The sequence below is a fragment of the Brassica rapa genome, chromosome A07 (assembly GCF_000309985.2).
Source record: "Brassica rapa cultivar Chiifu-401-42 chromosome A07, CAAS_Brap_v3.01, whole genome shotgun sequence".
NCBI lineage: Eukaryota > Viridiplantae > Streptophyta > Magnoliopsida > Brassicales > Brassicaceae > Brassica > Brassica rapa.
This window is the reverse complement of record NC_024801.2, coordinates 3,531,233-3,552,689: the sequence shown is the minus strand read 5'-3', so window position 1 is coordinate 3,552,689 and position 21,457 is coordinate 3,531,233. Positions and strand designations below refer to the sequence as shown.

Here is a 21,457-nt window from a genome sequence, read left to right as displayed (position 1 = left end):
ATAGTACTGAACTACGTACTTTTTCTAGTATGCATAAAAAACATATCTTCTTTTGTGGAAGCACATTGGTCTAATAGATTATAGGAAAAATTACGAAATCAGAACAAAAATTTAGAATGGATGTCCTTCTTATTATAATACCATCACTAAGTTGTATCTATAGTATAATATTTTTCATAATGCAAAAATTAACCTTTCATTAATCAAATTAAACATACAATAAAACTATTTTAAAAGTTTAATGAAAAAAATAAAACTAAAATGTTTTAGAAAGACAGAAGAAATGTAAAAAAAAATTAAAAAAGGGAACAAAAGGTACTGAAGTACGGAACCAAATATTCCTACTAACCCTATTCTTCTTCCATATCAAAATCCTCCACAACCATTTTTTTAAATCTTCTAAGATAGAACTTGATTCCAATAACAGTAGCCTATCCACTTTGTCATCATCCGAAAAAACTCATCACGTGGTTACACCAAATTCCCAAACACCACATGTTGTATAAATATGCATCATAGAACAAGAGTTTGTGAAAATCACAAGACAGAGAAATCATAGATTGATTAAGAAGAAAAGAAAAAATCGTTTTTTTTTAATATTTTGGCAAAGAAATCGATCAAGACACATTTTAGGGAATTAGAATATTTTCTTAACAGAAACTTCCTTAATTTTCGAAAAAACATATTTTCTTATCAGTAGAAGGCACATTCTACAATGAGTAGAACCATGACAAAATCTTGAATACAATCTCAGAGCCAAAAAAAAACTTCAGGTTTGTATTATTCCTTCATTGTAGATTCGTATAAGTATATAGTCACACGCTGACTAATTTTCATGTTTAGTTTTGTAAGTTTTGCGAGGAGACTATGTTGCGGAGAGAAAGTTGTGTCGAGAACGACGTATGGTAGCTTGATGTATAGATTGCACCGCCGAAAGAGAAAACAATATTCACAACACAAGGAAGTAGCGACGTGATTTCATGGTAGCATGCTTAAACCCTAATTAGTTTACTTTTCACTTCCCGATTCCTTTCATTGCTTATTTTCTTCTATTACTTCGGTCTTTTATCAAATTTTGTATGTGTTTTTTGGGTCGTCTATCTAATTTTCTATGTTAACATATAGGTCTCTGCTTCTTTTGTTCAAACCTTTTCGGACAGGTAGAAACCATCCGCGCCTGAGTATATATAATAAGTAGGCGTACTAACTCATGTCTGTGATTGTTTTTTGTAGGAGAAATGTATATGTAAACATGACTGCATCGAGATTATTGAACTGGTCACTCCACTACCATCTCTAATAGCTTGAGTAGAAAAGGATATTCGGAGATTTATACATCTAAAACTATGGTGGTGTTCTGTGTTGTACATCTCAGCATCTGGAGAAATATATATTCACTGAAATGTCTTTGTTTGCATGCCAAAGAGTATTGTCTTTTGTTATTTGCTTATATGGTTCAGGTGTACTATATTTAGCTCTGAATTTCTATAAAATCCTTAAGTTGTTTGGATATTTCCTTCCAGTTCTTCAACTAATGTTGCTCATGCTATGGTTTGTATCAGATACCTCAATATTGACACATCTGGAAGGTAAGCCCAGGTTCTGATATATTACCCCAGCAATAAAGATTTGCTAGAAAAGGTAGGACTTTTTGTGATGCCTCCTTTCGATCTTTAATTACTTACTAGAAATTTAGACAATACTAACGCCAGAGAAGGAAGATGGGATTTTACATCCTGGGTTGTTAAGTTAATCTAATTGTTCTTTAGTTCAACCATGGATGTTAGGGTATTCAAATATAATCATTCTTAGTTAGACAATAGTCTTGAAATAATTTATCACCTGTCTACTCTTTGTTATCTGAATCTTGTGTTTAGTGGACGAAGAGGATCCGTTGCTACTTCAAGCAGCAAGAAATGATGTTGTACAGACTCAACTAGGAAATATTTTGATATTTACAGAAAGAAAATATCAAATGAGACTTTTTCAGAACTTTGTAAAGCGTTTTTAAGATTTCTTTCTCATGTATACAATTGGTTGGAGAGTTGGACTCATGAAAGATGAACATTGTAAGTTTGTTCAATGATTTAGAATTACAGAATTCTGCTTAAGTTATCAATAATTACTTCTGTTTTGTAAGTTTCTACTATTGCAAGTACAAGCTACATATGATGATTAATTTCAGTTATTTTAACAAACTTAATATTATGGATGGTTCACTCAACGTACACAAACACTGATTTTTTTGTTGCAAGGTAAAATAGATAATAATATGATACTTCGGTATGATGAACCATGGAGATTATAAGAGTAATACTGGGGTTTGAATTCTGTGAACCCCCCTCTCTACAGCCCCAAGCCTAAATATTAGAACCAGAATTCCATTAGTGAGCATGATTGAAGGCAATCATTGAATGTCGATTAAAAGACATAAATTGTCAATCTTTTTTAAAACAAAAATCAACTATATTCTTTTGATTTTCTTAGGTAAAAGATACAAATAGCTCTTATAGAATATTATTATATTTTAATTTTTTTTATATTTTATTTTGCTGCATGGAAACAAAAGTATTTGACATAATTTATTCTTTTGATGTACATCACTTTTAGATTTCAATTGTTCTTCATTTCATCACTGTCTTAACACTTAGTACAAATTCATATAAATTTCTTATCACCAAATAATAAATAATCAATACTAAAATTTAAAATATATATTGGTTGATTTTAACATTAAAAAAAATTGATTTATATGTTAATTTGACCATATTTTCATAAAATTCAAATAAATATGATAAAAGAATAATTGAATTTGAACTATTTTTTAATTCAATTTGGTTACCAACTTATATGTATTTACATATTGAAAGAAAAATTTAATTTTAAATAATTGTAAAATTTTAGACACCAAAAATAATATAAAAATTTGAAAATTTGTTAATAATTTATATAGCATATTCAGTCTAAGTATGAAATATGTAGTCAGATAAAGAGTCTATTATAAACTAAATAAAATTAAAATATAGCGGTAAAACCCGGGCGTATGCCGGAAAAAATCTCTAGTAAATATAATAATGGATACATTGAACCGAAAATGCATATGATAGAAGCACTGATGATCTATTCATCGGACAATTTCTCCGATGACGATGAAGATCTGGGACAATATCTACATGGTATCATCTGTTACAGTTAAAAAAGAAGGACAGATGGCAACAGAAGAGTGGAGAGAAAAGTTGTTAGAGTCGTTAAGAAGCGTAGCTAAAGAAGGGCAGATGGCAGAAGCTCATTGGACGATCAAAGAAGGTTGTTACGAAGTTGTTACGGAGGAAAATAGAGTATAAAAACAGAGTGTTGTATTCTTTTTCATTCATTCAGAATCATTGTAAACATTTTTCTCAAATCTAATAAAATTCTTTGGTGTTCTTGAGTTTACTGCGTTTGAAGATCCTTCTCTTTCGAGATCTTCTACAGGTAAACTTCGATTCAACTTTTTTTTGTAGAGATTAAACTCACGTTTAACTCTGTCAGTGGTATTAGAGCTCTCTATCCTCGGAATCAATGGAGCGTTACAGAAAGGTGTGACAGCTAAGGAAACCGACAGAGTGATTTCCTGCCGTTTCAACGCAATCGAGAAAGAGATGATGTTGCAGCGAGAAAGAGTAGAGAGACGAGATGGAGATTTGCGTCAAATGCTCACAATGTTAACAAAGATGGCGAGTAATCAAGTGATGAATGTGTTGAGAAGTGGAACAGCTGATCAAAACGAGTTTCCACAATGGCTGAAAATCTGGGTGATCAGATTCGATTTTCGCCAAATCAACAACAATCGCAATAGGGAGGTATGACTCGCTTAACGAAGATAGAATTTCCTCATTTTGATGGTGAAAATACAAGGACTGGTTGGGAAATGCGAAACAATTATTTTTGATAGATAATACTCCAGAGGAGAAGAAAGTAGGCATCGCTTCAATGCATTTCGATGATGAAGCATCGACTTGGCATCTAGCTTTAATGAAAGAAGATGAAGATGCAATGATATTTAGTAGTTGGAGGAATTATAAGAGTAGGCTCAAAGAACGTTTTGAGGAGATTATGGATGATCCAATGGCCGAGTTAAAAGAGCTGAAGGAGACGGAGGGTATTGTTGAATATCACAAGAAGTTTGAGCTTATAAGAAATCGCTTTAAGATGTCTGAAGAATACTTGTTGAGTGCCTATTTGGCAGGATTGCGTCTTGATACACAGATGCATATCAGGATGTTCAACCCTCAATCAACTCGTCAGTGCTTAGTATTGGGAAGACTAAATGAGAAGGCACGTCCAAGAAGAGATATGAAGAGCAATTGGACTCCAAGTAAACCTCAGCTGAACAATTATCCGAAGAAAGGGATATTACCGGTGAAAAGAGAAGAAGGTCTGAAGGAGAGTAATGGCAACTTAAGACCATTTCTATCTCAAGCTGAAATGAGTGAGAGAATGGCTAAAGTCTTGTGTTATTACTGTGATGAGAAGTTCACTCCAGAGCATTTTCAGAAATACAAGAAAACGACCCTTTTCTCAATGGACTTTGAGGAGGAAACGGAGCTTGAAATGGTACTAAACAACCAGGAGGAAGTGGAGCATCTAGATAGAGAAGTAGTTCAGATATCCATCAATGCTATTGCCGGTATCAGTGATTATACTACAATAAAAGTGAAGGGTATGCATGGGAAGAAGACCTTATATGTGTTAATTGACTCGGGATCTACACATAACTTCATTGATAGTAAGGTGGCAGAGTTGTTGGGATGTAGAGTCAGAAAAGCTGGTAGAGCGAAAGTGGCAGTTACAGATGGTACAAGATCAATGTCTCTGGACGTATTGACAACTTTAAATGGAATTTTCATGGAACTCAGTTCATGACAGACTTCTGGTAATTCCTTTGGGTGGTCATGACATTGTATTGGGAGTGCAGTGGTTATCTACTCTTGGTCATATCACTTGGGATTTTCAGAAGCTTGAGATGGTGTTTAAGTGGGGATCAAGTCAGGTGTTATTGAGAGGAATTTCACCTGGATCTGTACGAGAGATTAAGGCAAAGTGAGTAAAGGAAAAGAGAGATAGTGTGACATACAACTGTATATGATATACGCATACGAAGATAGTGAAGAAACACATTTGCAGTTGAATGTAATACAATCTCAAGAGGGTGAGAGACTTGGAGTTGAACAAATTACTAATCTAACAGAGCATTTCAAGGATATATTTGAAGAACCAAAGGCTAGTATTCACAAACCATAATTTTCGGGTATTATTAGAATCAACGGATCTAGTTCTATCCCTAGAAGCTTCCGCTATATCAATGACAAACAGACACCAGGAGCAAAGAGTCACGGTTTGAGTTAGAGAATGATTGTTTGTAGTTTTTGAAATGTTTTTTGTTTTTGTTTTTCAAAAACTACTTTATTATCCAATCAAGATTTTGAAAAAAAATTGATTCTCTAAAAAATAGGAAAACTAGTTTTTAAAATAACTGATCAATTGTAAAAAAAAAAAAAAAATCTGTATTTTACTAGGTTTACAGTAGTAGTTGACGTTGGCTTTTGTATATATTTACTTTTGAATTTTAAATTTTAGTGGCAACTCCTTAATTTTAAATTTTAGTGGCAATTTTAAATTTTAGTGGCTTTTGTGAATGTTTCCTATTCACGTTCACATACATTTATTCACCATTATAATCTATAAACTTTATTAAAATAAAATAATAAAAATTTCAACATCCAATGAAAGAACAACAATATTTTTTTCCAGAACCACAATTTTGTTTTCCAAAATAACAATATTTTTATTTATTTGATTATTTGCTCTCATACTAAATTTGCACCACTAACTAATTTGTGCAATCAGATACTAAAAATGAAAATATTTTTTTAATGTTTAAAATCAACAAAGATAATTTTTGTAAGAAGGTAAGTGTAATTATTATTTTATTTTATTTCTAAAAAATACTTTTTGTTATTAATCATTTATTTTATTGTAAAAACCCAAAAATTAAAAACTAAAATCTGAAATCACCATTTAAGTTTTTCAAAGAACCAAAATCTACAGCAAAATCAAAAACCAAAAACTAAAAACCAAAATCTAAAAACTAAAAGAAAAGCCAAAAACCAAAAACTAAAAGCTAGAAATATGAAAACAATCATCTCCTTAGTTTTCTTTTGCGTTAGGTTAAGCCTTTAGGTTTGGTTAACCAGTTTATTATTTATATAAACCATTTTGAAACATATAATTAGAAATGAAATAATTTCATTTACTTTTTGGTATTGTTTTTTGGTACTTATTGTTTTTATTAATTTACTAATTTGATTAAACAAAAAAAAAATTTTAAATTAAATTTTAAGATTGCTACAATTATATAAGTGGCTAATTGTGGTTATAATAGCTACAAATATGGTTTGTTGTTAATTGTAGATATTAGCTACAAATATAGTTTGTGGATAGGTTGTAGAATGACGGCAACGTTTTGCAAATAACCACAAGCTCATAGTCAACAAAATCGATTTGTGGCTATACATAGCTAGAAGTCAAATAGCTACAAGAATCAATCGATAGCCACAAAAATTTTGCGGCCATTTTCAGTTTTTCTTGTAGTAAGTGGAGTATATGGGGAATTTTATCCAAGTCAGTGGTGTATCAACTGATCCTGCAAAGTTAAAAGCAGTAAGAGAGTGGCCAGTTCCTAAGAATCTGAAAACTTTAAGAGGTTTTCTCGGCTTAGCAGGGTATTACAGGCGCTTTGTTCAACATTTTGGGACAACAGCAAGACCTTTTACGGTACTAACCAAGAAAGATGCGTTTACATGGAATGAGGAGGCACATGAAGCATTTATCAAGTTAAAGGCGACGTGCAATGCACCGTGTTGTCTCTGCCTCGCTTTGACAAGCAGTTCATTGTCGAAACTGATGCCTTTGGAGTTGGTATTGGAGCAGTGCTCATGCAGGAAGGTCATCCTCTTGCTTATATAAGCAGACATCTCAAGGGAAGACAGCTACACCTTTCTATATACGAAAAGGAGTTACTGGCAGTAGTATATGCAGTACAGAAATGGTGTCGTTACTTGCTTTCCAACAATTTTATCATCAAGACTGATCAACGTAGTCTTAAATATTTGTTGGAGCAGAGGTTGAATACACCAATTCAACAACAATGGTTGCCAAAGTTACTGGAATTTGATTATGAGATCCCAGTATAAGCAAGGGAAGGACAATGTAGCCGCTGATGCTCTATCACGTGTGGAGAGTTCTAAGATATTACATATGGCAATGACGGTATTGCAATGTGATCTCTTGAAACAGATTCAAGAAGAGTATGGGTATGATGAAGCGTCGCAGGAAGTGATCCAAGGATTACAGAGGGATCCAAAGTTTAAGAAACATTACACTTGGTTTCAAGATATTCTCTGGAGGAAGAATAAGATTGTAGTACCTAACAAGGTGGCGTTAAGGAACTCAATCTTGGAATGGTTACATGGCTCTGGTCAGGGTGGACATTCAGGAAGAGATGTAACGATTCAGAGGGTTAAAAGTCTATTTTACTGGAAGGGTTTGGCTAAGGATATACAAGCCTATCTCAGGAGTTTTGTGATATGTCATAGTTGTAAGTACGATACAGCTGCGTGTCCTGGCTTCTTACAACGATTACCTATTCTGGAGGCCATGTGGATTGACATATCCATGGACTTTATTGATGGATTACCGGTCTCTTTTGGAAAATCTGTAATCCTTGTGGTGGTAGATCGATTGAGCAACGAAGCTCACCTCGTGGCACTATCACACCCATATACTGCAGCTTCTGTGGCACAAAAATTCTTGGATAATGTGTACAAGCTTTGTGGGTTCTATTGTCAGTGATACAGACTCAGTCTTTCTCAGTGAGTTTTGGCAAGAACTGTTCAAGTTACAGGGTTGTTCTTTGAACACATCAACAGCTTATCACCCGCAAAGCGATGGTCAAACAAAGGTTGTTAATAGGTGTTTGGAGACCTATTTGAGGTGCATGACGAGTGATATACCATACTTGTAGAGAAAATGGTTACCAATAGCTGAATATTGGCACAACACCAACTACCATACGGCTACTAACTCCATGCCTTATGAGATAGTGTATGGTCAACCGCCAACAATTCACTTGCCCTACCTTCTTGGAGAGTTTAAGGTACAGGTAGTAGCTAAATGTTTGGAAGAAAGGGAGAAGATGCTGCTGATACTCAAGTTTCATCTATTGAGGGCTCAACACAGAATGAAGCAATTGGCAGATCGCCATCGAAGTGATAGAAGTTTTGAGATTGAAGATTGGGTGTTCTTGAAGCTTCAACCGTATAGACAACAAACGGTGGCTCATAGAACTTCAAACAAGATATCTTCGAAGTACTATGCACCATATAAGATCCTGGATAAGTTTGTTCCGGTTGCGTATAAGCTGGAGCTGCCTACGACATCCCAAATTCATCCAGTCTTTCGTATATCTCAGTTAAAGAAGCTGGTGGGTAATGTCTCTACTACTACACAACTACCGTCGATCATATATGAGCCACTGATAAAAACATTGGAGTGTATTTTGGAGAGGAAGATGGTGAAGAGGAAGGGTCAAGCTGCTACTATGATACTTGTTAAATGGGAAAATCAGTTGGAAGAAGAAGCCACTTGAGAGTTTCTGTTTGAATTTCAACGCAAGTATTCACACTTCTCAAGTTAGCCTTGTGGTCAAGGTTCTTTGGAGACGGAGGATGTGTTACAGTTAAAGAAGAAGGACAGATGGCAACATAATAGTGGAGAGAAAGGGTGTTAGAGTTGTTAAGAAGTGTAGCTGAAGAAGGACAGATGGCAGAAGCTCAATGGACGATCAAAGAAGGTTGTTACGAAGTTGTTACGGAGGAAAACAGAGTGTTGTATTTTTTTTCATTTATTCAAAATCATTGTAAATATTTTTCTCAAATCTAATAAAATTCTTTGGTGTTCTTGAGTTTACTGTGTTTGAAGATCCTTCTCTTTCAAGATCTTCCGTAGGTAAATTTCAATTCCACGTTTTACGAACGTTGAATCGATCGTAGAGAGTAAACTCAAGTTTAACTAGACAACAACGAGTTGATGTGATGATGAAGAAGATGTGATGACGAAGAGGAAGAGATACGAATATTTCTCCGATGACGAGTTGATGACAGAGGAGCTGCGGGAGATCGTCAACGACGAAAGCATAACTTATCAAAATTAATATTTTAAATATAATTTAATATAATGTAACTAGAAAATTGTGAGTGAGAGAGAGAGAGAGACAATGGTAATTACCCTATTTAATGAAACTTAAATAAATCAATTTAAGTCTTGGGTGTTTTTATGAAGAAAAACCTTATTTATGGTCATTCGAGACTATTTCTCTATAATTTTGTATTTAATCACGTACTACATATATGGTAAAATTAAGACAGAAAACATATCAAACTAATTTGATAATAATGATTTTTAGAAAAACAAAACGTAAAAAATTTATGCATGGTTGGAAGAATAAATAATTTAAAAATCAACAAAACGTAAACAATTATGGACATGTTCACTCAGATCTATTATAATACCAGAAAATAAAACAGCATAACAAAGTGGTTCTATGGTCTAGCGGTTAGGACATTGGACTCTGAATCCAGTAACCCGAGTTCAATTCTCGGTAGAACCTTCTTTTTATCATATTGCGAAGCTTCCCACGTGTAAATAAAATAGTCAACGGCCATTTTAATTCACACGTACGGTAGCCGATCAGATGGAATCAAAACGAAGAAAGTGGAACTGACAAATTTAAACGAAACCAATCTTCCCTTTTAACCAGCCGAGGAAAACCCAATCTCCAAGAATTAAAATTTACAAAGATCTAGAAAATGTGAATTACAATTCTAACCCCGCCAATCCTAACCCAAAAAAAAAAAACAAAATAAATAAGGAGACGAAGAAAAATAATAATCTTGAAGAAAAAACCATATTCTATGCTGCTACCTGAGAGGACTCACTTTGCCTCTGGTTATTAACGACGCAAAGAATCGATGAACCAATCATAAAAATCTTATCCTCTCTCACCTGAGAACTTCTACATCTTCCCCATAAGCTGCAGGTTCAGGCACAATCTCACTAGACTGCCTTCTTCTCGACGATGAGTTCCCATTGTTATTATTCCTTCCACTGCTCCCTTGCGACCCCGAGTTTATCAAACCCCCACCACCACCACTTGTTGTTCCTACAGCTTGAACAGCTGTTACATCAGACGCGCTCTGCCTCCAGCTCCCGAATATAGCAGCGTTCCAAGACCCTCTCGACGAGTTTGTTCTCAACCGTGAAGAGCCTGAGCCAGAGTTGGTATCCTCTCTCACTACTTTCAACGGATTCTCAAGTGCGTTCACTATGTGTCTCATCAACGGCCTTCTTGTTGGTTTTGGGTTTAGGCATGACTTTGCGATGATAGCCATCGCCCAGACTTCTTCTAGAAGGTCCTCGTCCACCAATAACGACGGGTCTAGGATCTTGGTCACTAGCTCCTTCTCGTTTGTGCTGATGTATTGCAAAGCTTCTTCCATGTATGCTTTTGCCTCTGCGTTGTCCGGCGAGCTCATCCCGAGCTTCCCCGTGACTAGCTCAAGTAACACTTTGCCGAAGCAGTAGACATCATAGGCGCATGTTGCATTTGCTGCACCTGAACAGAGATAAAAGCAATCAGATGGCTTCAAAGAATCACAAACATATTGGTTCAGACACTAAACTACAAGTCCCTACAAATACACCTACGAACCGGCTACTTTGAAACACATGTTACGTTGCTGCTAGAGCCTAACAAACTATATGTTATACTAGAAAAGAAGCAATTGCACCTCTTACATACAGATTATACTCCAAAATGTTAAAAGATTTAGACTAAAGTTTATTTTGTAATGGAAGTTTTATGATCCAAAGCATACATACCTGAAGAGGATGCTTCAGTCGATCTGCAAGAGTAAGAAACGAATAGGGAGAAGCATTAGTAAAACTCGAAATCGCTTTTTTTTTTAAATGTTTTTGTGACGATACAGCATACAGAGAATGGTTAATGTCATGGACCACACTTACTGTGGTAACCGAAGTAAACGAGAAATCCTGCTCTGATAAGCATCACCTTGAACATATGCCTCGCTTAGGCTTCCAAGACGTACCTCAAACTTATCATCAAGAAGTATACTACTTGCTTGCACATCTCTATATCACATTGACAAACACACACACACACATGAGTAAGTACTCTCGCTTACTAGACCAATAGAGAAACAAGTAATCAAGGTGTTGCTTCCATCTATGAAGCTAACTCTAACAATCAAAACTATATGATACTTAGAAGATGTAAACACTTTCACTACAGTAAACAGGATTCTCTATGTCAAATCCTTTCAAGAGTTAATTTACGAGAAGTTGAGAGTACCTATGAACAAGAGGTGGGGAACACTCGTGATGCAAGTAAGCTAGCCCCTCGGCGGCACCAAGAGCGATCTTCAACCTCGTTATCCAATCCAAAGACTTCAACCCATCACCTTCGTTGTCCGACTTCCTAAACAAAGCGCTAGCCAGATCTCCGTTCCTCATGAACTTGTACACCAATAGCTTCTGCCCCTCATTCTCCAAGCAGTGTCCAAGACATGGAACCAGCCTCTGGTGTCCAGCTTTACTCAACAGCTCAAGCTCCGCTATATACCCTTCGTTTTTACTCTCCTTGGTATCGATCTTCTTTATAACAATGGGCGTTCCGTTATCCAAGAAGCCACGGAACAAGCTCCCGGAGTGGCCACGTTTGATCAGATTGGCGTCATTGAAGTCCCCTGTCGCTTGGAGAAGGTGATCATACGTAAACGCATTCCCAAGACGCGACAAATCAAAGGTCTGTGCTCCTTTAGGTGGCTGCGAAGCCTCCGTTACAGGTTTAGGCCTGTCACCGCCCCCTCCTTGACCCTCTCTGCCTCTTCGACGCATCCATAGAGCCACAAGAATGGGCAAGAGAATGAATATCAGAATAAAACCAATCCCTCCACCGACTGATGCTAATATAATCACAGTCCTGCGGCTTAGCCCTGTAGAAGAAGCCTTTTTAGAAGTAGGCTGTGTAGAGTTAGGACGTCCGAAATCATCAAAGTCTAACCCTTTAGCTTTGTAGAAGGATGAACAATCTTCTGAAGACTTCTGTCTCCTCTCGTTTTGAAGACAGTTTCTGGTCAGAGACGCGTTTGCTCTGAGGACGTAATCTGGAACCTTCCCTTCAAAGTAGTTACCAGAGAGGTACATGGCACTGAATCTTGTGAGAATCTGCGTGAGCTCACCGTAGAACATGTTCGAGGAGATATCGACCGCATCTGCATTCGGAGCAGAGCTAGAGTTGGGTAGCATCCCCGTGAAGTTGTTCTTAGCGATGTCGAGGATCCGTAACTTAGGCAAAGACCAATACGCGTCAGGTAGATTACCGGAGAAACCGTTTTCACTGAGAACTAAGCTCTGAAGCTGGCTCTTAGCAGCAAACAGATCAGCTGGCAAAGCTCCGCTCAAGAGGTTATCACTAATCACCATGTTCCGCAGATTCGTTAACTTTCGAAACTCCAGAGGAACTGAACCAGACAATGAGTTGATGCTGAGATCAAGAACAACAAGATTAACAAGATCTGCAATCTCTGGAGGAATCGAAGACGAGAAGCTATTGCTTGAGAAGTTCAAGTAGAGAAGCTTCGACAGCAATCCCACACCGGGAGGGATTGGACCAGTGAGGTAATTAGAAGAAACGTCAAGACTCGTGAGGTTCAGCAACGAGCTGAACGAAGGAGGAAGAGCTCCGGTGAGCGTGTTCCTAGAGAGATCAAGCTCCGAAAGACTCGACAGCTCCCCTAAACTGCTCGGAACCGAACCGGTGAGACTGTTACGAGACAAGTTCAAACTCACCAAGCGAGTGAGATTACCGAGTGTTACGGGAACAACACCGTTCACGGAACAAGAGCTAAGATCCAAGACGCGCAATGTCGTCAAACTAAGACCAAACCAATCAGGAACAGAACCAGGCAACTCAAATCCAGAGGCGTTGAAATAAGCTAAGCGAGTGAGATTAAGGAGCGGATCAACGGCGAAGTGAGGACTCTGCTTACCGATCCTGGTCCTCTTGAAACCGGAGATGTTGATCCCGACGATGCTACCGTTGCGGTCGCATTGTATGCCTCTCCAGACGCGACAGGGATCGCCTTTGATAGGCCAATCGGTTCCTTTTAAACCGAGAGTGGACCTGAGACGAAGCAGAGTGAGCAGCTCGTCGAATCGAGTCCGTTGTTTCGCTACGGCGACGCAGTCGAACAGTAACAGAGACAAGAAGAAGAAGGATGAGACGAAACACAATGCGCTTCTTCGATCCACCATTGTTTTTGGACAACACTCTCATCTTCCACTCTCACGCATCATCATCATCAATCACTGACAGAAACAAACCCTAGATTTTAAGCAGAATTAAAACCCTAAGAGATGATGGTTTGGAGAAGACAGAGACAGAGACAGATACGGTTCCTACCTTCACATACATTAATAACCCCACCCCTCTCTCTCTCTCAAAATCTTAATTACTAATCTCAGAGAAAATCATCACTAGTCCTTAAAATTAGAACTGAAATAGTAAAAAGTCTTTAGTAGAGAGAGAAGAAGATCGAGATGGTTGAGAAAACACTGTCACACTCTTCTCTCTCTCTCCCCCCTCTTAAACTTCAAAATTAAAAAAAAAGAGAGAGAGAGAGAATTAAGTATAAAATCAATTAATTATCACTGTACATAAATGACGAAGAGAAAATCTTGTTTAAATTAATTTCAAATTTTAGATATTTTAAGAAACTTTCGTTTTATGGTTGGGTTGAGTTTGACCTTCCCGGTGATCCCGCCGGGAGCCAGCTAAGCGCCGCAATTAATATTCCAAAAGAGTTTCGGTACAAAAGTTACTTTTTCTAGTTTTTTTTTCTTTTTTTTTTAATTATTATATCAAACTTATGGTTGTGCAGTTATATATATCATTCATGTAGTAATTTCAGCTTTGCCTGGAAGAGTGAAGTAAAAATCTATTGATAATATACATACACTCTCTTTTTTTTTGAACTGATAATACATATATTCTTCCGACCAAAAGGTAGAGTTATATTCGTTTTTAGTTTGTTATCTTGTGATAATATGGATTAATTATACGATAAGGAGTCACCATTAATCTTTGGGTGATTAATTAATTATATAAACTGAAATGTTCAAATTTCCACACAGAAAAAATTACTAATAACTTAAACTAAGATAATTCGAAAGCTGAACGGAAAACCAATGTTTTTAAATCCGATCTGAACATTCAACTGAACTATTTTTGGGTAATTGGGTCAATAGATAGACCGCAGACGAACCATAGATCAATAGTTTAATAAATTTTAAATAGAATTATATATATATATATATATCAAAATTGTAACAAAACCAAAATTAATAAATATTTAATTGTCTAATGTAAATAATGAAATAAAAATAAATCAAAAGCAAAACATCAAAAGAATTCTAATAACATGTCAACAACAAAAAGTAAAATAAATAAATAAATAAACGATTATTTTTTTGCAAACATAAATTATATAATAAACGTATATGAATCTTTGATGCTCAAATTTATTCTTTTTTAATATGATCATCTCAAATATTGATACACTAGGCTTGCAACTAAGTGAAAAATTAGTTTGATTAAAAATTTATATAGCTAAGTTTTGAAAACCGGAGCATCACATGGAAAATAGTTTCACCATTCATCTAAACATTCATAAATATATAATATAATATTCTATATATAAAACTTTAAGTCAAATTAGATTACATATCGGATCACCCATGAGTTCAATTGGTGATCGAGTCTTGGATTTTAAGGTTTTTTTATGGATTTTATCAAATTGTTAAATAACAATTTTTTTCTTGAAATCCAAATCGGATTATATATCAGGTCATCGGGTTCGCTGATTCGACCGTAAATTTGGGTCGAGTTTCAAAACATTAGTTGGAACTATATAATATTTAAACAAAGCAAAACATGTGATTGGAAACTTTTACAAGTATATTTATTCGACGAATCATGTGTCGTTACTTTTTCAAAACCTTTACAAAATCATGATTAGGAAGATTCATGAATAGTGAACTATTTTGGTAAAAAAAAAAAGATTCATGAATGGCGAATGTAATTTCTGCCAAATCAGGATAGGACAAAATAGTGTCGTTACTCGTTCTTAGCCTTGTTTTAGAAAACATACTCTCTTTGTATAAAAAAAATCTGATATTTAACTTTTTTCTTATATATAAAAAGTTGATGTTCAAATTTTCCAAGGTTCTCTAAAGGTTCCTTGGTTCCGAGGGGTATGGTTTTCTGCTGCAATGCCAAAGTACTTTGTTCTTGTCTGGATAGCTGTACGTGATCGGTTAGCGACAGGAGATATGATGAAAAGATGGAACGCTCAAGTGGATGATACATGTGTTATATGCAACGCATCACCAAAATCTAGAGACCATTTATTTTTCAGTTGTACATATGCTACAGAAGTATGGAGCAGTCTGTCTTGTAAACTGATGGGAACGAGATTTACAACGACTTGGAGTAACATCTTAAATTGTTTGGTCGACAAGACGTGGAGTATCTCTACTATGTTTCTACTCCGCTATGTATTTCAAGCAACTGTGTATTCAATCTGGAGGGAGAGGAATTGGAGAAGACATGGGGAGTCTAATCAAGATCAAGCTCGCTTAAGTAAGTTCATCGACCAGCTTATACAAAATCGCATTGGCTCACTCAGAGGAGTAGGGTATAGGAAATATTACAAACTGTTACGGGTTTGGTCTGCTCATAGATGAGAAAATAGATAGTTTATGATTCTCAGTTTTTTAAACTATGTCACATCTATTGTAAGAAAGTTTGATATGAATAAATTTAACATTCATTCAAAAAAAAAAGATGTTCAAACGTTAATTAATGCAATTTGGGTTAAAACTAAAACATAAATCTAAATTTCAAAACATGAGTGGTAAAATATTATTAGAAAGTAAATAAACAAAAAACTAAACAAATGAACATCTGTCTCGGATGTGTTGGAAACAGAAATATAGGCGCACTTTTAATTATATTTTCAAATAAATAATAATATAGTTAAAGGATAAATTTTCTAAATAGTCTTTGTTCCCTAAATAGCATCTAAAGATCAAAGTGCCAAATTAGATTTTAGTAAAATTAAATAACAATTATAATCTTATTTCTAATTTCTAATTTTACTTAAATATTTATTAAATATATAAAATAAATAAATATTAAAAAAACGAAAGTAATAAGATCAAAAATATTTTCTGTCAAAATTACCTTGTCCGGATACTTTATTTTTTTGAAAATAAAATTTCCCAATTATTTTAGAAATATATTTTCTTAAAAGAAAATAATGAAGGCCTTCATGAATATGTGATATATTTTTTTCTTTTTAAGAAAAAAGTCTTGAATTCAAGAATATTTTCATAAATGTGTAATAACTCTTCCTTAGTTATAACTTTAATGAATATTTAGAGAGGTTTTCATAAATGTGTACCACATTTTCCTGGATCTGACTTTTATGCATTTATATATATATATATATATATATATATATATATATAAAATATAATGTTGCCTCTTTTGTTTTTGGCTAGATCTTTTCTTCGTTGAAAGTCGTTTATTAAAAACAATATTATGATATCTTTATAAAATTTAGATATTAAATTTAGGAATGTCTTTATAAAACTTTAAGAAGACGTAATTTATATTCAAGAATATATTTTACTCAATATATACATAAATCAAATTTATTAACTTATTTACAAATATATGTCATTATTAAGATCTTCGTAAAGATACATTTTAAGACATTATTTTTAAATACACATTCATGAAAGATTTCTTAAAATTTCTGAAGATATTATACATATTTATCAATATATTTCTAAAATTTAAGACGATGTTATACCTATTTATTAATATTGCTTCTCTAAATATGTATATAACTTAGATTCAAGAAAATATCATACACATGTAACACATCTACGAAGACCTTCTTAATTTTTTATTAAAAAAAAGTTTCTAAACTTTTTATAAAAAATGTATGGAAATATTAAATATTTATTTAATATATGTGTAATAACTTGTATAATTATCATTTATCACTTTAATAAAAAATAATTGGGTCTCTTTGTCCCCTTTCTAATTAGTTTGAAGACAAAAACATTTTTTGAGACCATTTCACAAAAGTTAGTAGTTTAATTAATAGTTTCATTTATAAATGTTTATTTTTACAATTATAAACCCTAGTTTTAGAAAATAGGTCGCATATTTGTTTGGGTAAAACATTTTTCATAAGTGTAAATATTTTCTAATTAATATAAATAAGTACATAAACTTCTATAATATTGTCTAAACATGATTTGGTAAATATTTTTTCTGAAATTTTATTACATATAGTTACCAAAATTATTATCATAAAATGATATGATTTTTGAAAGTATGACGTGATATTATGTTAATTGAGACATGAACTCATATATCATCACTGAATTAAATCATAAATAATATTAGTAAATTAATTTAATTGTATTATAAATCTAGAATTATTTTTACAACAGTTGAGAATAAAAAATATAATAATTATATATAAATATATATTGTCAAAGTTAATTATATATTTTTTGAAAACACAATATTAATATAATATTAAACATATCAAAAAAAATTGTTAATAATTATTTAGATGATTTTATTATTATTAAACTAATATAGTTTTATCTCAAAACAAAGTGTCAATTAATTTTTTTTACTTTTTCAAAAAACATATTCACAAAATATCATATGTGAATGGTATGGAGATTATCTTTGGAGAAAGTGGAGCAATCTAACACAACCTTAATTTTTTCAAAATTAATTTTTTAAAATAGATAATCAAATCGGAGTATAAAAATTTGAATTTTTAATTATATTAGTTTTAGTACAAGTTAATTTGGAATACTAGGACATGTTCTGACCACCACATCGTCAAACTGGGTGGCCACATGTTATGCAATAAAATCGAAAATAAATAAAACTAAAGAGAAAAAGCTTATTAATGGAAGATATTTTTATAAAAAGTTTAAAGTATATTTTCATTCCCCATTCGAGAAAGTTCTCACATCACAATCAAATGATTCGACAAATGAACTTTCAAGAAGAATTAGTCAAATACTATGCGTTGGTCAACTAAAATAGTTTAGGATCTGAATTTACGGAGGTCAGTTGTTCAAATCAGTTTACTCTCGACCTAAATCTATATTTTCTTTATCAAGTTCTTACTTTTTTTTTACAACTTAACTAGGCATAGGCATAAAATTTGTCAACTGAAATTTAAATCGAACCTGAAACGGAAAATCTGATTCGTATCCGGTTCAAAATGTAAAAAAAATATATTGAAATGTGTCTTGTTAGGACGTTACAAAACATATCCGAACCCGAACTATTATTAACCGAATCCGAGTGGGTAACCGAAAATTTCAAAAAACCCAAAATAATATCCGAAGAAACCGATTCGAATGTCCAAATTAGTATGCAATGTAAATATTTGAAACGTAAATATGTACTTAAAATATTCAATTGCATAATTTATTGATATGATATCTATAGATAAGTATTTAAAATTTAAATAAGTATCTTAAATACCAAGTTCTATATAAATAAATATATATTTCTTATGTTTTACTTTTAAATTTTAGATTTTACTTTGGGTTATCCGAACAAATAACCCGAATCCGATCAACATATGGTTACTTTATGGGTTTTAAGATGTGATACAAATTAGAACCAAAACCGATGTGTTATATTCGAACTCAATTCATACATATAAAAGAAAAAGTGTTATTAAAGAAAGAAGGAGAAGGGAGAGCGATTGTGCAGGAGCTTCAACTTCTATTCTTTCTCGGATCTTGTACGCTTGGATTATGATCAGGGTACACCACACTTGAGGTTGCTTTATTGTTAATCAAGCTGCAAACATAGTAAAATGGTGTAAGCTGTTTAATCTGTAAATGTGAATCAAGCTAGTGTAAAATTGAGTGTTTCCCTCTTTGCAGATAGTAGTAAATAAAATCCGGGTCAACAATCGTATGTGTTTTCTCTTATTCATCTAGTATCTAGCTAAACAATGAATTGGAACCATAATCAATCTTGATCTGAATCGCGAGTTAGATCAAAGAACAAACATAGATTCTAACTAAGAATTCTAACAAGTGGTATCAAAGCACAAGGCTTTGGGTTACACATCCTGGTTTTTAGTACTTATTAATATGTTTCTAGTGGTTTTCTATATATTTTTGGAGTCTTCTATCTATGTCTTCAGGTATTATAGGTGTATGGATGCTTTGGGAGACTATGGTGAAACTTTACAGGGATTTCAAGGGATTTTTTGATGATTGGAAGCAAAAGAAGTGCAAAACATTATATGATCAATCGACTGGGTTTCAGAGCACATGTGGATAAATCGATCTAATGCAGAACAATGAAGTGGACGACTCAAATGATCTGATCGATCGATGCACGATCGATGGATTTGTAAAAGATCTGATGGCTAAAAAGAAAGATTCAAACATATATTTGAGGAAGGTCATGAGGAAACACGTCTATTGGATTGTGGAAGGAACTTCAGGGAGATTACTAGACAAACTCTTCCTAACCGCATATACCCCAAACAAAGCTTTGCAAGTTTCAAGATGCTTAAGCATAAAACCATTGAGGAAAACTTCGATACTTTCATGTATCTAGGGAATGATCTTGCAAGTCTAAACATCATTGTTTCAGAAGATCATGCAATCCAGATCTTAACCAACTTACCTAGCTGAGACCAAATTTCTTTACTCGAAAGAACAGAAACCGAAAAGAACTGATCCGAATAGACCATGGCCCAAAAAAGAACCAATCCAAATAAAGTCCACCCGATAAGAACTGATTCATACCCGATCTAAAAATGAGTATCCAAGACTATGATGAAACTTAATGTGTTTTATTTTATACATTTTACCTAGTGATTTAGTTGTAATGTCATTTTGTTTGCAATCTTTATTACTATTTTTGTAGCATTTTGAGGTAATATAAAACTTTAAATGTTATGTTTAGAGGTTAAAAATATTTAATTTCAATTATTAGTAGTTTAGTTTTGGTGATTTTCAAAATCTTAGAAAAATATGACAGATTTTTTTTAAAAAAATGGATGGAGTTCGGGTATTTTGAGACTTTTCCGGTCTTAAATACCCTAACAAATCTGAATCCACAAGATACTCAAAAATTCCATGTGTTTTACATATATTTTAGTTATAGGCCTGAGGTCTTGAACCAACCTAAACCCAAAAAGAACTGACCCATATCTGAAGCAAAAAAAAACCTAATTATATGTAATCATCAAAATATTTGATTTAAAAAATAAATAGAAAAGTCTGTATTCTTATATATGTAAACGTGGATCTTAAATTTAAATCAAAAACCTAAAAGGGAAATATGTGGTTTGGTATTAGAATTTTAATATATGAGTATTACTAATATTTTTAATTTAAATAATTACAAAAACACATCGGTATCTCGGGTCGGTTTGGTTTTAAACTGAACCATTCGGGTTGGAGAAATTTTCAACCAAATGGTTTAAAATAGATTTGGATTCGGTTTGAATCGGTTTCGGTTCGGTTGGTTCGATTTGGCTCGGTTCAGTTTGTTTTTTTTGTCTACCTCTATTTTTAAATACTTATTTGGGTCTAAATGTTTAAACCCGGAAGACCCAAACCAGAATACTTGAATGTCCTTGTCTATAAAAATAATTTCTTTTTATCACTGGCTTCTGGATTGTAGATCAGATTAAATAAAGCGGGTGAGCACTAGGAAGTTACTAACCTTTTGGTCATTCGTTTTCAAATTCATTCATAAATCTTTTCTGACATGAGATAGAGTGAGAGGGAATGACGTATTCCATAAAACAATTTGGCAAATCTTGATCCGTATTCCACCTCAGATGGTAGAAGGAGCAACTCAGCCTTGTCTTTTTCTTTGAGCTAGCTAGGAATCTAGGAAAATGCTCAAAGCTATAAAACATGTCTTCTTAGAGAAGCTTTTGCCACTCTTTTTTTTTTTTTGCAACTAGCTTTTGCCACTCTTCGGTTAGAGCTCTTACAAATATTAGAAAAATAATTTCATATCTAAGTTTTCCTCTGAAGTCACCCTTATATAAAAACAAGTTTTTTTAAGTAAGGTAAGCACTCAATTTCTACAAGATGTCGGATTGCCAACTACGTCAGATCCAACAGCAATGCAATTACTTTATTCAATCTTCAATAACCAGACCAATGAGTTATTATGCTTTCTTTA

The 21,457-nt window shown here is 33.7% G+C and overlaps 1 protein-coding gene, 1 non-coding gene and 1 pseudogene across 2 annotated transcripts; 2 read left to right on the top strand and 1 right to left on the bottom strand.

Moving 5' to 3' along the window:
- Window positions 1-49: 49 nt before the first annotated feature.
- On the top strand, window positions 50-9,957 carry LOC117126421 (annotated as a pseudogene).
- TRNAQ-CUG lies at window positions 9,638-9,709 on the top strand. The gene has a single exon. It is a non-coding gene; the product is annotated as a tRNA-Gln (tRNA).
- On the bottom strand, window positions 9,850-21,219 carry LOC103846049 (probable LRR receptor-like serine/threonine-protein kinase At2g16250). Its single transcript, XM_009122976.3, has 4 exons — window positions 11,471-21,219; window positions 11,125-11,250; window positions 10,981-11,003; window positions 9,850-10,714 (listed from the first exon to the last, which is right to left on the bottom strand). The coding sequence occupies exons 1-4, from the start codon at window positions 13,432-13,434 to the stop codon at window positions 10,101-10,103; spliced, it is 2,727 nt and encodes a 908-aa protein (XP_009121224.1). The 5' UTR covers window positions 13,435-21,219; the 3' UTR covers window positions 9,850-10,100.
- Window positions 21,220-21,457: the final 238 nt, after the last annotated feature.